At 46.8% G+C, this 14,163-nt stretch overlaps 1 protein-coding gene and 1 long non-coding RNA gene across 5 annotated transcripts in view; both read left to right on the forward strand.

Moving 5' to 3' along the window:
• Positions 1 to 10,634, forward strand: part of Kiaa0319 (KIAA0319 ortholog) — a 59,124-nt gene extending 48,490 nt beyond the window's left edge. For all 4 annotated transcript variants that reach the window (XM_060373004.1, XM_021641409.2, XM_060373006.1 and 1 more), the window contains 4 exons: positions 124 to 246; positions 2,001 to 2,091; positions 3,667 to 3,758; positions 7,330 to 10,634. In XM_060373004.1, the coding sequence (XP_060228987.1) occupies positions 124 to 246; positions 2,001 to 2,091; positions 3,667 to 3,758; positions 7,330 to 7,508 (485 nt within the window). In that variant the 3' untranslated portion in view covers positions 7,509 to 10,634. The remainder of the gene's footprint in view (positions 1 to 123; positions 247 to 2,000; positions 2,092 to 3,666; positions 3,759 to 7,329) is intronic.
• A 1,702-nt stretch (positions 10,635 to 12,336) lies between these two features.
• Positions 12,337 to 13,987, forward strand: LOC132649244 (uncharacterized). Its single transcript, XR_009587678.1, has 2 exons — positions 12,337 to 12,436; positions 12,639 to 13,987. It is a non-coding gene; the product is annotated as an uncharacterized LOC132649244 (long non-coding RNA).
• Positions 13,988 to 14,163: the final 176 nt, after the last annotated feature.

Raw genomic sequence — 14,163 nt, forward strand, 5'->3', positions numbered from 1 at the left:
TACTACACTTGATTTCTTAGGAGATTTTTAATTCACCCATTTGTTTTTGGCCTCCACTATGAAGTGGAAAGCAGAGGACCTCCTTTCTCCAAGGTAAGCTCAACTCTGCACTGCTTCTTACAGGATGCCTTCTCAAGTGCTCAGGTCATGGTCACTGCGACCCCATCACAAAGCACTGCGTTTGCTCCCAGCTGTGGATGGAGAACGTCATCCAGCGTTATATGTGGGACGGCGAGAGCAACTGTGGTGAGTGGTGTGTGTGTGTGTGGTGGCGGCTTCCAATGTAGTTCTTGAGGGAACTCACTTCTTCCTGACTTAGCATCTAGAACCATCCAACCCCATCCTTCCCTGGAGCTTAGTGAACCGTGTCACTTGGTTGTACATTAAAACCTTGTGCCAGCCTGTCTCTGGAGACGCGTCTGCCAAGCCTCCTGTGAGACAGGTCTGGCAGGGCAGTTCTTCAAAACAAATGCTTTGAGAAGTTGCCCGCAGACTGTGCCTCCTGTGGCTTAGGGTGTTAGGGCCTTATTATGACACACCCTCTAGCTACCCTGCTGGGACAATACAAAATGGGAAATGTGGCCCCCACTGCTAGGAGTCAGCCCAAGTAGGTACCAGTCACGGAGTCAGTCTCCCCACAGCCCGTGGTGGTGCGCTAGGTGTATGCATACATATATGTTTGCTTTGTTTTGGATTTTTTGAGCCAGGGTTTCGTACAGTCCACTCTGACTCTGATTTCTCTAGAAAGCAAAGGATAACCTTGAACTCCCGGTCCTTTTGCTTCCACGTTCTGAGTGCTAGTATTACATATCTGAATCAGCCTACTCAGCTAGAAAAGTTATGTTAATTGCAGTCAACCCCTAAGAATAAATGTGCCATCCTGGGAATTCTGATGGATATACATGGCAGAAAAATCTTGAGAGCTGTCTGCCAAGCTGTGTCCCTGCTTAAATCCCCCTATCCCCAAACATCAGAAATGAAACCAGCTTTAGGCCACTATTCTAGAAAGATGGCATGATATTTAATCAGGTTAAGCATGAGTCTCTGTCCCGATGGTGTTTTGGTTTGCTTGCTTTTGTTTTGAGACAGGGTCCTTCTATGTTGTCCTTGCTGTCCTAAAACTCTTTATGTAGATCAGGCTGGACTCGAACTCACAGAGATCTGCCTGCCTCTGCCTTCCAAGTGCTGGGAGTAAAAGCAAGTGCCATTGTCTTGGGCACCCATTGACATTTTTTGCCCCTAAGTTATTACTACAAAACGTAGGATATAGAAGGAATGAAGAGTAGTTCCCAAATTGACCTCTGGTTGTGATAAATGTCTTCATGCTACAGGCAGCCATACAGACCCATGGCTTGTTTTATGAAGACCGTGACATGGGTCTGGGGATATAGCTTGGTAGGACAAGTGCTTGCCTTACATAGCCAAAGCCCTTGACTCTATCTTCCACACCACATAAAACCAGGTGTAGGGGGCACACCTGTCATCCAAGCCCTGGGGATGTAAAGTAGGAGGATCAGACGTTCAAGACTATCCTTGGGTATGTACTGTATTCAAGGCCGGCCTGTGTTGCATGAGAGCCTGCCTGAAAGAAGAGGAGCAGAAGAAAATGGAAGAGGAAGAAGAAGGAGAAGAAATGCCATACAGGGGGAATGGTTATGAATCTCAGAATTCTGGGATGAGCATTTTAATATTTAATATATTTGTGTGTAGGGGGCATAGTCTCACCAATTTACTTTATTTGCTTTGGATTTCCTATTCTCAAGTCAGCCTGAACTATGTGCCTGAGGTCCTTGAGTTGTGTGCCTCATCCAGATAGACAAAGCCATCATCAGTCTGTTGTCCTGATTGGCACCTGGCCAGGCTCTGTTGTCTGCCCACACAGTGGTCCTGGCACCACAGCTGGCCTCTGCTCAAGCAGACTCAATGTGAGTTGTCAGAACAAAGGTGTTTAGCAAACCATTCACCACTGCGCACGCTGGCCCCTCTCTCTCCCTTTGCAGAATGGAGCGTATTCTACGTGGCAGTGCTGGCCCTGACCCTGACGGTGCTAACTGGAGCTGTGACCTGGCTGTGCATCTGCTGCTGCAGGAGGTACCTAATGTGCTCGTTCATTGTGTGAAAAGACCACCCTCCGCCGGGGCGATGGAGAGCTTTGGGCTTGTCTGGCCTGGCTTTGTTTCCCCACCTAACTAACTGTCAACCAGTTTTAAAAACAAACTGGACACACACATATACATACATTTACATATATGTATAAAGTGGTAGGAATCGAACCTAGTGTCTTCCATGTGCCAGGTAGGCACTCTACCCTTAAGCTATATCCCTACCCCCCCAATCAAAGCATAATCTCCGTCTCTCATGTTCACCAGATCCGTGCCCAGGTGGCCTTACATGTTTCAGCAGAGAAAGACATTGTAGAAATGTGTGGGTCTAATTTGTAGACTTGGTTATATAAAGCAGCAACTAGATCAGTGTGAATCCTTTAGTCCACCGAAAACTTGAAGAGAGGCAATGGAGCACCCAAGGGACCCTTTGCTCTAGGTTTTTCAGTGACTTCTGAGAATCCCCTGGGCTGCCTCCTGTCATAATCTTCCAGAACCCCATGCTCAGCCCTCATGAGGAGATTTGTGAGGAAAGGTATCATTAGACCTCAGTAGCAAGTGGTAAGCCCATTTTCTTATATGAAACAGTATGTTGTCTAAAGATGCCCGTTTAAAATGGCATACTGAAACAAATAGCTGTTATCATACATTACACCTAATTTACTTGAGTTTTACTTGTGATTGCATTCCCTGAACCATCTCTGATAGGGTCCCTACTGAGTGTGACTTTAAACACTCTATAGCTGAGGGTCATGTATTGCAAATAGATTGTGCTGGCCTTGAGCATTTGCCATTTTGATTCATAATGATGGTTCTAACTGTACGATTGTGTTTGGCCCTTCCAGCAACCACAGGAGAAAGGGCCCCTTCTGTATACTGGGATATGGTACACAGAAGTCTTAAGCAATACTCTCAAAGTCTCCAGCTAGCAAACACTTAACTGAGGACAAGAGGCCTTGCACTTAATGACACACAATCAGAACAACTATTGCCTGACTGATGCACACCTCAGTGTAGTGGTCTGTCTGTCTGTCTGTCTGTTTTTAGACAGTGTCTCACTATGTAGCCCTGGGTTCTGGGCAGGCTGATCTCACACTCATAGAGATCTGCCTGCCTCTGCTTTCTGAGTTTCTTGTCATTTTAATGAGTGTTTTCAAATGATCTATTGCAGCTCAATGTGAGGCTCAAAAAGGCTCAGCCCATTTTTTTATATCTTGAGGGGAAAATGAAAGACAGAGTTATTTCTAAGATAACTGTGGGCTTCAGAGCCTCATCTCCTCTGTGGATCCCTCCCCCCAGTTGCTGGTTTTAGTCTCGTGTTTCTGAACATCTTGGTTAGCATTGATTTGGAGGAATCTTGCTCAGCCAGGTCTTTCTGAATGAGGCATTAGTCCTGGGCAAACCTGCCTGATCTATATGCAGGTGTTGGGCATTGCTTGATAGGACTCTAGCACCTCAGGCTCAGGGGAACCTTTTAGTTAGGTGGGAAAGATTCCAGCTACCATTCCAAGCATTTTAGCTGAGTATTTCATTGTTTTTGTTTTTTGCTTTTTTTTTTTTCCAGACGGAAAAGGACTAAGATACGGAAAAAAACAAAGTACACCATCCTGGACAATATGGATGAACAGGAAAGAATGGAACTGAGGCCCAAATATGGTATGGCACTTTCCTGATACCTTTGAGGTCTCAGAAGCTCAAGTCACTGTCACTTCTGTTGCCTGTGGATCAGGATGTAGAACTCTCAGCTCCTTTAGCACCATGACTGCCTGCATGCCTCCATGTTTTCTGTCATGATGATAAGGGACTAAATCTCTAAAACTGTAAGCCAGCTCCAGTGTAATGATTTCCTTTATAAGAATTGCCATGGCCATGGTGTCTCTTCACAGCCATAGAAACCCTAACTAAGACAGGTGGGGAGGAGTGGTGGGGTGCAAAATGGCTGACTGTGTGTGGAGAGTGCAGCTAAGTTGTGACCAAAGTTGTGACAAGGAGCAAAGTAAGAGAGGAAGTGACTTGGATCAACAGGTCATTCTTCAGGGGCAGGCTGCTAAGGAGGATGGCCAGAGGATGAGAAGATAAAGAAGGTAGGAAATCTGGGGTCAGGAGATCTTTCAGGAACTCTGTCTTATGCCAAGCATGTTTGTTAGGAAACACAGCATCATGCATACAGTCTTCCCGAAAGGAAAAATATGATAATGTCACCAAAAACTATCAATCAGAGGGGCAAAGTCCATAGGAAGCTGATCAAGCAATGCTGCATGAAGGGAACATGAGTATCTCGATGTGTGTGTCACAGACCTAGCATATACTGGCCTTGGGTAGGAAGAGTTGAGTTCTCAGGATGAAGTCACAGCTTCCTCAAGGTCCTGGTCACAGGCTATTACTGGCTATGCCAAACACATTTTTAGTTTTAGACAAGGAACTATGTTCCTTCTCCATACATCAGGGTCCCAGGAAAAGCCTTGGGTTGGCCTAGCCCTCAACAAGGAAGGGTTTATTTGGTTGTGTTTGAGCAAACGGTCCATCTTGGCAGGGAAGGCCTGGCTGCAGAAATAGTTGTTGGTCATAGCAACAGGAGCCTAAGGCTGCTGCCTGCTTATATCTGTGTGGGTCTAGGAATGCCAATTGTGAGCTGTTTTCTCCTTGTTCTCTTCCATTCAGTCCAAGACCACTGCAGCCCACATTCAGGGCAGATTGTCCCTAGTCAGTTAACACTCTCTGGAAGAGTTCTCAAAGCCACACACTTTTAGAGATGTACCTCACTAATGCCTTAAGCAGTGCTTACTCCATCGAGTTGATGGACATGAGCACTCCTAAGGGCCCTGACAGAACTCCACAGGGAATACCAACAGAAACTGTATATCTGCAGAGTATTCACTTCAGCACTTTGTGTTGCAGAACTTAATGCCAAAGGTGTTGTTGGTTATCTCATTAACCTTCTATTTAATTCATGACCAGCTTTTGGCAAACTTTCTATTCCCAGAAGCCCGTTGTTAGAACTTCACAGGGCCCCACATTCCTGCCACCCCATACTGCTTGGCACCTTTCCATACTCCCACTGTTACCTTTAGTTTCCTGGCTCAGGTCTTTATAACCCCACCTGTAAACTCACGGTGGTATCTATCCACGTTAGCATAGGTACTTTCAACACACTTTCCCCATTTGATTCCAACCCCTGTGAGTACTATGACTATCCCCCCCTTTATAGGAGAGGCAAAGGCAAGTTTGTCAGCCTCAGAGCAGAGCTCTGTTCCTCTGTGTGCCCCACCGTGGTCGAAATCTACTCTGGTCCCTCTAATAAAATAAGAGAGACCAGGGATTGAAGACCGTATGTGTTTATTTGTCAAGGTCTAGAGTTGGGCCCAAGGTCAAGGTTGAAGATTGAGTCTGGTGAGGGCCACTTCTTTCGTGGCTAGTACTTTCTTCTTGTATCCTTGCATGGTGGGAGGGGTAAGGTAGCTCTCTGGTCTGTCTCTCTCTGTGTTCCTGTCTCCGCTTCTCCCTCCCTCTCTCCCCTGAGGGCTTTGCAGCATATGCTAAACAGGCACCTCACCACTGTGTGATGTCCCCAGCCCTTTCGTGTGCCTCCTTCATTAGGGTATTGTCATAAGGTATATTAGAAGGGTCCTAATTCTCTCCAGCAATGTCACCCTGGGGTAGGTTTCAATGTAAGAATTTGGGAGACACCATGGTCAGACCACAGAACTTCTGAGTGTACTTCCAGGGCTTCCTTCTTTCCCCAGTCCCACATTTCCTCTGTGCGTGGGGTAAAATCCATCGGCTGTGGCTTGCCTGTCTTGTGCCTCTCTGGGAGCCCCAGCCTCTCCAGCCTCATTTCTTGTTTCTCACTTGTCATTTGCTCCTCACTATCTTTTTTAAAAATTTTTCCTGTAAGTTCTTCTGGATGCTTCCTATGCTCTTTTTCTGTCTTTCTACCACAACATCTTTCTTTGTTCAAATCCATCCTATTTGGTCCATCACAAAACTAATCCCAGCTACCAGGGGATGTTCATATTCTCTTCTTCTTCTTTTCTTCTTCTTCTTCGTTTTTTTTTTTTTGTTTGTTTGTTTGTTTTTGTTTTTGTTTTTTTTTGAGATGGGTTTTTCTGTATAACAGAGCCCTGGTTGAATAGACTTGCTTTGTAGAGCTGACTGGCCTTGAACTCACAGAGATCTGCCTGCCTCTGCCTCCCCAGTGCTGGGATTAAAAGCATGTGCCACCCTACCCAACCCCTCATATCCTCCTGATTCATGTATTGTTTTATGTATTTGTGTATGTGTTAGTTTTATTTCTTAGATACTTTGAGCCATCATGTCACAGATCTATGTTTTAATTAACTCTTTGGCTAAACACTCTAAGTCCTTTTTGAAAATTGTAAAACCGGTTAAACTTCAGAGTCACAGCAGTACTTATGTGTTAAGTGCTCCTTTGCTGTAAAAGCTGGGTGAAGGGCACAGTTTCTTTCAGCCCTCACCAGAGACCTGTGGGTAGGAGCTTCGTCACCTTCCACTAGATAAGAAGAGGCTAGATATCTTGTCCAGGATCACGAAGCTGGTGTCAAAGCTGGAGCCTCTGTCACGCCAACCCACCTGCCACATAGGTGACTGCTTTAACGGCTCAGAGAGCAATCCACAGTCCTTGCTGGAACACGGACAAACAGATGGCTGAGAGTGTCTGTGGTTCTCTCCGTGCCTGGGAGCTGTCTCCCACCAGCCCATGAAGTCAGGAGGGGCACGAGATGAGGAGCATTTCTGGAGTGGCCAGTGAGCACTGTTCAGGGATCACACATCCCAGGAACCACTTCAGGGAGCTAGTTCAACTTTAATTCCAGAGAACAAAGGCTATATACCCCTTGGGGGGGGGGCCTCCAGGCATAGGTGTACATAATTGGCTGGAACTAGGCACTTCAAGGATGCTTGGTTTGCATTAAGCAGCAGGGTCCTATCATATGAACAGAAAACACAGTACCTAATTATCCTATAGGCACAGGGAGGGGAGAGCTATCAGGGAACTGTGCCAAAGGCCATATATCAAATGTGGTTAGGGGCACTTGTGTCTAAAGACACTCTCCAGATGAAACCAGGCAGAGAGCAGGAGGCCTTGGGGAGAGGGAGTCCTGCACCTTAGCACCAAGCTCAGAATGGCTATATGGCCTGGAAAGGCTGCAACTTTAAACAGCAGGGTTCTTCCAACATCTGTCTTCACGCTCTGCCTGCTTCTCCCCAGGTATCAAGCATCGGAGCACGGAGCACAACTCCAGCCTGATGGTGTCAGAGTCGGAGTTTGAAAGTGACCAGGACACGCTGTTCAGCCGAGAGAGGATGGAGAGGGGGCTCCTCAAGGGCTCCCTGAACGGCTCTGCCAGAAATGGGGCTTCCTCTGGTTATTTCTCCAAAGACAGATAATGGGCTGCTCTGAAGGGACCCCATGTGCCTGTGGCTCAGTACCAGACAGTGCGAGTTAAAACAGAAAGCTGGCTCTTGCTTGGCACAGTGCATCATCAACCGTGCCCAGGGGCCTTGCTCTGTGCTCCGAATATTGATTAAAAGACCCGGGTTCTTGGAACTTTCCAGATACACACACACACACACACACACACACACACACACACACAACTGCTTATTCAACTGAAGCTCATTAATTGTGAAAAGGGGCGCATGAAACTTCTGTGGCGTGTACTGAAAATCGTGCTGTGTCCCTGTAGTGGACATTTCATTATATTACTGCCCACGGTGAAATTAGTGTAACACCTGTTCATAGCCCCTTAGGAAAGACAGGTTAAGCAGGGTTGCTTTATCCACAGAAGCCATGACTGCTTTTAAGAACCTTTCAGAAGTGGCTTCTCAGAGGACCTGGAGGGTCAGCTCGAAGTTCATCTAAGAGGCAGGGGCCCTCTGTGTGCAGCTTCCTGTGCTGACCATGATGGCCGGGGTGCAGCCAGCTGGTGTCTAGGCTAGAGGTCCAGGAGCTGAGAAAGAATCAGAACCTAAGGTCCGGAGGCAGCAGAGATGGGGAAGGAGGATAGGGACTTGCAGGTTAAATGTTGGAGGCAGCCTTTAACATTCTTCTCATTGTCTCAGAAAAAGAAACCACCATGGAGCCTCTCTCAGCCCTGATGAACATTAAAACTGACTGCTTATTCACTTAACTTTTATTGAGTGTGTACTGTAGCACTGCCATGGAAAAGGGGAGAGGACTCAGTGATCACGGACACGTCCCAAAACTCTGAAATATGTTCTTAATGAGGGGAGTGTGGTCAGCATGCTCTGAGCTCCTACAAAGACTCTCCACAGAAATAGCTGGATAGAACATTCACTATTTATGCTTAAAAACATATTTAAGGGTCTGGAGAAATGGCTGTATAGAAGACCACTCACTGCTCTTGCAGAGGACTGTGGTTCAGTTCCTAGCACCCACAGGTGGCTTACAGCTGTCCATAACTCCACTTTTAGGGGTCCTGTACCCGTTTCTGGCCTCCAGCACCAGAAGGCATGTACAGAGTTTATACACGTAGGCAAAATATTCATGCACATTAAAAAATCATTAAAACATATTTAAAGAACAAAATCTTATTTCAGTTCTTTTCAAAGTGTCACCCCAGAGCAGTAAGCAGAGTTCATTGCAGCCTGAGATTTTGGTAGCTTCTGGTAGGTGCCCAGCTCCCCGTGGAGCCAAGGATGGTGGCCTTGGCATGCAGAGTAGAAGAGAACAGTACTGTTGTCCTAGCACTTGGGAAAGGAGAGCAAGGAGGGACAGAAATTCAATGCTAGCCTTGGCTATACAGCAACTTTGAGGGCAGCCTGGACTATATGACATCCTATGTTAAAGAATGAAAAAAAAATGTAGGGGAATTAGAACCACGCCTTAAATTTTAGTGTTTGTTTCTGCAATTTTCTGTTTCTGAGCTATAGGTAACAGAAAGCTCAAAAAGATGAAACCGCAGTAAGAGGGTCCATTGTATTATACTTTACTGGGGGAATTGTCAAAGTATAATAGGAATGTACTTTTACTTAAAGTGATTTGTTTATGCCTATATATCCTAGTTCAATATTATCTATTACATTAAAGGAAAGTGATTTTTTAATACTATATTTAGCTTCATAAACAGAATCTTCCCTACCCACAGCCCAGGGTGATGCTATTTTGTAGGTAACTGAACTTTTCTGGTATAGAGAACCCACGTTAGAACACTGGAGCATGATAGTGAAGCCTCCCAACACCTACTTTGTCATGTGTATGACGTTCGCATCGCGCATGGCTGACCTTTACAATCAATCTTGAAAGAAAACCTTCCTGTGTCATAGATGCCCACTGAAGGCCCATGGAACATAAGTGATTTTCTCAAGGTCACACAGTCCGTGGTGGATCTGGGAATGGAGTGCCAAGACCTATTATCCAATGCATGAAGAAGTCCAGCCTTAAATGTTGAAAGGCAAATCCTGGTGAACGTTCCAGACCCCTGAGAGTGCCGTTGCTAGGAGAAAGAGGAAACCTTGGTGTGTGTCTGAAAGCAAAAGGCAAAGCGGAAGATGGCGGACCTAGTGTCTTCCACTGGAGCAAGCTCTGAGTCACCCCTCCCTCTAGGTTTGCAATGTGTTTGCTGGCCCTGTCCTTGGCAGTCTCAGCCTGGTCTCTCTGATCCACCCATCACAAAAGAACCTTGAATCCATAGTGAATGGGAAATAAACATCACAATGGTTTCTGTTTCGAGGTTTCTATTTTGTGCATTCCCTGGAGACCAAACAGGGGGTAGGCTAGCCCCTCATCATTCATCATTCGCTGTTTATAACTAGGGACCTGGGACCCAGAGAAACAAGCCTCCAGCGCAGTGGTTCTCAACCTTCCTAATGCTGCGGCCCTTTAACACAGTTCCTCATGTTGTGGTGACCCCCAACCATAAAATGATTCTATTGCTTCTTCAAACTGTAATTTTGCTACTGTTATGAATTGTAATGCAAATATCTGATTCGACACTCCTGTGGTAGTCACAGGTTGAGGAACTGCTGTAAAGTATGGGACAGAGCATTTATAGAGATCTTAAAGGCTGAGAGCTCAACTAGTTACTGCTTTAGACAAAGATTTGGCAAAGGCCAGCGTTCCCCAACTGTTTAAAACACCCTAAAGACACACAGCGACAGGCAGCCATCACTTGTGATTCTAGCACAGACCTGTTTCAAGCAAGCAAACACATATCCAGTGAAGTAAGAAAATGGTACCATAGCTCAGTGGGTAAAGACACCTGCTGCCAGGCCTGAAATCCTGAGTTTGCTCCCCAGGACCCTCTTGGTAGAAGGAAAGAACCACTGCCCCATACAAGAACCTCTGGCCTCCACACAAAATATTTGGCAATGTATGTAATGTTCACCCTTGTGTTCACACATGAATATGCAAGTGTGTGCGCGCATACACACACGTGAGCAAACTATCATAGATTCTGAGTCTTGATTTTATTCTTTTCAGTGTATTATTTCCCACGTGTTTCAACCTGATGTTGATTCTCATGTAACACTATTAAACGCCTATGCTGATCCTCCAAAGTCTTTGCATTTTCTCTAGTATTTACATTGAAGGAGAAATATAATTTCCTCATGCTTCCGTGTAGAGTTCCCTGACATAGGTTAGAAAACTGTCACGAGTTTTCTTATGCTGCACATGCTAAAAAAGGATGAGTTTTTATGTTTTTACTGTTATCTTTTTTATTTTTATTTTTTCCTTCTTAATACTGGGGATGGAAGCCAGGAGTCTGCCTGGTGCATGCTAGGCAAGGACTCTAACACTGAGTTATATCTCCAGCCCTGGGTTTTATGTTTTAGATGGCGGGGAAAAAAATGTTTTGATCACAAGCCTTATATGATGCTCAAATTTGTATCTGTAAGTAGTTGTTTGGACCATGATCATATTCATTCATTCATTTATGAATGTGTGAATGCTCCGATGGCTGCTCTATTCTTGTGAAAATGTTTTTTAAAGAAACTGTAATCGGAATCGTTTCAAAGACTAAAACAGCCAGGTATAGTGGTACACTCCTTTGATCCCAGCACTGAGGAGGCAGAGGCAGGCAGAGCTCCTTGAGTTCAGGGCCAACCTGGTTTACACAATAAATTCCAGGACATCCAGGCTACATAGAAAGAGCCTGTCTCAAACCAAACCAAACCACACACACACAAGTAAAACAAAACAAATGAAGACTAAAACTCTTATTATCTGGACCTGTGCTGGAAAAACAAACATAATTTCTGAAGCCCAGAGGACCAAAGGATCCTCCCTGATGCCAGACAAGTAGCTGGACTTGACTGTTCAGCTCAGCAGGTTTATCTCTCAGTATGAAAGGACATTTGGTCCCCTGCTGGAAAAGGCTTGGGGCAGCTGTAGTGGTGATTCAGGGTGTTCCTTAAGTACATTCCCAGATTTAGCGGGTTTGTTTTATTTTTTTTTTGAGGCAGCATAGCCCTGGCTGGCTTGCAGTTTATAGAGATCATTCTCCCAAGTGCTGGGATTAAAGGCCTGTGCCACCACGCACAGCCTTGACTTAGTATTTATCAAAAATGAAGCCAATTTAGCACAGCTCAGAGTGCTCACCGAACGTGTGTGAGACCCTAAATTTACTTCACAGCAATGGGGGGTGGGGGGTGTCATTAAAAAAAAAGCATACTGAGATATGATTCACTTAGAATAGACTGCGCACACAACGCCTAATTTGACGGATTTTGATACATGGCTACGCCCTGGAGCCGCCTCTGTAACCAAGCTAATAGGTACGCCGCCCCAAAAGATGCTGTGCAGCCCTCAGTAGGCACACGGTCAGTGAACCTCACCACCAGCCGTCAGTTTTGTGGAATCATGCTGCGGATATTCATTTTTGGACCTCCTTCACCTGGAGGTTGCCTCCAATGTGGTTTACGTCAATCTAGTAGCAGTTTCGTTGGGGTAAATCGTGGAGGTCCGGTTCTGAGACCCAGACCGCTACTCGTTAGGCATATGAACTAAAGTCTCCTTGATCATCACTGTCTTGCAAGGGTTCTGTATTTTGTTGGGTTTCCAGAACGTAAATGAACCAAATATGTTATCGTCTCAACAATAACGACCTTCGGCCGCTGTTTGGAAGGCTTACCGCGTGGGAGGGCTTGACTCCCCAGACCCTACAACTGCTGGAAGGCGCTGGAAGGTTTAAGAGGTGGGGCCCGGGTGGACGGAAGTGACCTCACCGGGTGCGTGACCCCCTCGCTCCGCCCCTCCACCCGCCTTGGGAACCGTTTTCCTCTGCCCTGCGCGGTTGGTGCTCAGTCTGGCCACGGTCCCAGAGCTAAGGGGCCCACAGCAGCCGTGTACACCGGTGAGTCAGATAGACCCTTCCTTCTTGTAAGCTTATCAGGTACTGTACCAGCGACAGAAAGCTGCCGAACACAGTTTTTTTTTTTCCTTATGAAAACGAAAATAAGTTTGAAAACGTTTCGCAAAGGTTTATAACTATGTCTGTGTTCGCCTGCCCCCTCCCTCTTCCCCCTTCCCCTCCCCCCCTTTTTTTTCTTCTTCAGGTCGGCTTCCTCCCTTGCCCCAGAACACACTTCGTTTTTTCTTAGAGGAAGAGGCTTCCAGCTCTCCTGCGTTCTGCTTTCCCATGGCTGAAGTGACTCCCCGGGGAGCAGAGATGGGTAGACCACCCGGCCTGTGAAAGAAACTGCCCCTGGTATGGACTTGGCAGTGTCTGGCTGCTCTCGGGTTCCTTGGGCTTTGGCTTGGCCTCCGTCCTTCGGATGAACGTCACCCTGATCAACTCAATCTTCCTGAACTCATCGGCAAGCCAGGGGTCGGAGGAGGCCCTCTGAGCAGCCTTGGGGTTCACCCAGGGTCCTCTCTGTTGTGGCGTCCTGGAGAGAAAGCCCTACTAGGTGCGCGTAGTATCCTCAAAGCTGGGCATGGTGGGTGTCTGTGCCTCTGGGAGTTGCCACTCAGGGGCGGTTCCCTGCGCGCTCTGCGGGGAAGCTCACTCTATGAACTAAGGCTGCCGGCCCGACACTGAGGGGGTGCGCGAAGCCCACAGCCAACCCTGTCTTGATGACTTGTGAAGCAGTACCATCCTTCTGCCTCCATGTCCAGCGGGGACCCGAGGGGAACTCTGAGCCTTGAGGCCTGGGAGCTCGCCCTTGACCTGGTCTCTGCTCAACGCTGGTCAAGGCTCTGCCTGGAGTTCCCGCTGCTGTTGCTCCTTAAATGGACTCACTGGGCGTTGGGGGGGTGGGGAAGGGAAGCTCATGTTGACATTCCAAGTCCCAACTTGAGGGAAGACGGTTGCCCGGCCACAGGTACCCTGTGACCAAATATACGTTGAAACTCCTGACCCGCCAAATTCTAGAATGTATAGAAAGAGATGAGCCCTGTCAAGAGTGGCTCAAAATGGAGCCGACATGGTGGGTCCTAATCCAGTTTTACTGGTGTCATAAGGTGACTAGTCTCCACAGAGGGTTCCCAGGGGCACATGGGCCCACTGGGGAAACACGGAGAGGGCCATCTTTAGGCCCAGGAGGTGGGGTCATATCGGACCTTCGGAGAGCTGACTAGGGCTTTGCCTTCACGGATGCAACCACCCACGAATTCAATGGATTAATTCAGTGTCTTAGTATCGGGTCTGCTGTAAAGGCCAGTTTGGTTAGGTCTTAAGACTGTTTCCCTATACTGCCTAGGGATCCCTTGACCGTGTACCAGAGCCACAAGCCAAAACAATAACTTGCCCAAGCTGTGGTAGTATTGTGTTAATAGCAACAGAAATTGCACTCAGACAAGTGTTAAAATTCATATCCCAGGATCATATCTGGATACCGGGGACTCAGAAAATGCCTTTCTCATACTTCTCTGTAAAATAAAAGACTGGAAAAAGTGGCTGACAGTGGAGTGTGTGTTAGAAGACAGCCGCACAGCCCAGACAAGCAAACACCCAAAGCTCAAACACTGGGTGTGCTAGCTCTCGGCTCAAGGTATGCGCTGACCTGGGACAGGTCAATTTTGCATCCATGTTGGTCTAAGACCATCCAGTTAAAACTCAAATGACAACAAAGTAGGCAA

Source organism: Meriones unguiculatus, chromosome 19, assembly GCF_030254825.1.
Source record: "Meriones unguiculatus strain TT.TT164.6M chromosome 19, Bangor_MerUng_6.1, whole genome shotgun sequence".
In the NCBI taxonomy this organism is placed as follows: domain Eukaryota; kingdom Metazoa; phylum Chordata; class Mammalia; order Rodentia; family Muridae; genus Meriones; species Meriones unguiculatus.